At 46.4% G+C, this 1,916-nt stretch overlaps 1 protein-coding gene across 1 annotated transcript in view; it reads right to left on the bottom strand.

The window, feature by feature from the left end:
* The window catches only part of LOC117948971 (integrin alpha-2-like), a 27,140-nt gene that overhangs the window by 5,536 nt on the left and 19,688 nt on the right, over positions 1-1,916 (bottom strand). Inside the window, exons 13-14 of the mRNA XM_034878940.1 lie at positions 1,177-1,720; positions 1,017-1,079 (exon numbers count right to left, since the gene is read on the bottom strand). Of these exons, the coding sequence (XP_034734831.1) occupies positions 1,017-1,079; positions 1,177-1,720 (607 nt within the window). The remainder of the gene's footprint in view (positions 1-1,016; positions 1,080-1,176; positions 1,721-1,916) is intronic.

The following is a 1,916-nucleotide window of genomic DNA, read 5'->3' as shown; positions in this document are numbered from 1 at the left end:
TGGGGACGTATTTTCTCATAATCTCATAATAGACCTCAGATATCTACATCTATATTATTCTAGTATAATGTCACTGCTACTACATTGACATATTTGTACATGTTGTTCATATTAAATAGCCATGTTTACTCTCCTTTTATAACATTAACATTTATTTCATGGCTGTATAATATTTATTACTCAGGACTTTTGATACACCAATAACAACAATTTTAATTGCGTAATGTGTCTATAAACCCTGCTCTCAGGAACTGTGCACCACGTCCCCCCCTCTCTCTTTTTTCTTCTTCTTCTGCACTACTCACATTTCATATTTTTTATATTTTTATATATGTTGTGTTGACACGATAAAGCCTCAGTCTCGTAGCACAGGTACTGCACCTTTGTATGATAACAATAAAGGCTTTCTATTATATTCTACCATTTTTTTTTCTATAGCCCTTCCCTATAGTTCCTGTCCTCCACCCCGTCTAACTTGTTGCACTTATCTGTGTTTTTTTGCACTTCTGGTTGGACGTAAACTGCATTTCGACGTCTTTGTTCTTGTACTTTAAACAATACAAGTTACAATTGAATCTGTTGAACAGTAGAATAATCTAGAGATTTCTCCTGTAGTGAACACTGTGTTCTGTGTATTGCGTGTACAGTACTCCGTACATGTGTATTACTTCATGTCTCTGTATTGTTCCCCGTCCGGGATCCCAGCCCAGTGAGCCTGTAAACCAGACCAGAACTTTACAAGTCCTTCAGGAGGACAGTGGCGTCACCTTCAGCTCATTAGATAACTTCTGATGTTTCCAAGTTTGAAGGGAATTTATGAACAGTTGGCAAAATAAAACCTGAAATATTAATACGTTTTTCCATTGATTACTGTTATGTGAATGCAGATTACGTAACAAGCACCACGTAACTCTGATGAATCATTTTTATTCTCTGCCTCCAAGTTTTTCTTACATTTGATTTTTGTTTGATGTCTTTAAAGGGGTTGGCGTGCGTATTGTGCCTGGTTGGACAACCTGACGCTTCGTCCTCTGCAGAGGTTGGACACCATGACGCAACAGCAGGGACACATCTGTCCTCTGCAGAGGTTGGACACCATGACGCAACAGCAGGGACACATCTGTCCTCTGCAGAGGTTGGACACCCTGATGGGCGGCCTCTGCAGAGGTTGGACACCCTGACGCTACTTCCTCTCCAGAGGTTGGACACCCTGACGCTACTTCCTCTGCAGAGGCTGGACACCCTGACGCTACTTCCTCTGCAGAGGTTGGAAATCCTGATGCTACTTCCTCTGCAGAGGTTGGACACCCTGACGCTACTTCCTCTGCAGAGGTTGGACACCCTGACGCTACTTCCTCTGCAGAGGTTGGACACCCTGACGCTACTTCCTCTGCAGAGGTTGGACACCCTGACGCGGCGTCCTCTGCAGAGGTTGGACACCCTGACGCTACTTCCTCTCCAGAGGTTGGACACCCTGACGCTACTTCCTCTGCAGAGGTTGGACACCCTGACGCTACTTCCTCTGCAGAGGTTGGACACCCTGACCCGGCGTCCTCTGCAGGGGTTGGACACCCTGACGCTACTTCCTCTCCAGAGGTTGGACACCCTGAACCGGCGTCCTCTGCAGAGGTTGGACACCCTGACGCTACTTCCTCTGCAGATGTTGGACACCCTGACGCTACTTCCTCTGCAGAGGTTGGACACCCTGACGCTACTTCCTCTGCAGAGGTTGGACACCCTGACGCGGCGTTCATAATAACTTTTGAAGAGGTTAATAAAGTTGTCTTCTGTTATTGATTAGTAAAGGTCCCTGTTCCTTGTTGGCTGCTGAGTGCAGAGCTGGGGGGGGGGGCTCAGTCCGTAGGGTTGGAAGCTGCCAGCCCCCCCACCATCCATCCACTCTGACATCTCTCCAT

This window comes from Etheostoma cragini, chromosome 8, assembly GCF_013103735.1.
Source record: "Etheostoma cragini isolate CJK2018 chromosome 8, CSU_Ecrag_1.0, whole genome shotgun sequence".
NCBI lineage: Eukaryota > Metazoa > Chordata > Actinopteri > Perciformes > Percidae > Etheostoma > Etheostoma cragini.
Note: the sequence above shows the minus strand (reverse complement) of the source record. Positions and strands in the feature narration are given on the sequence as shown.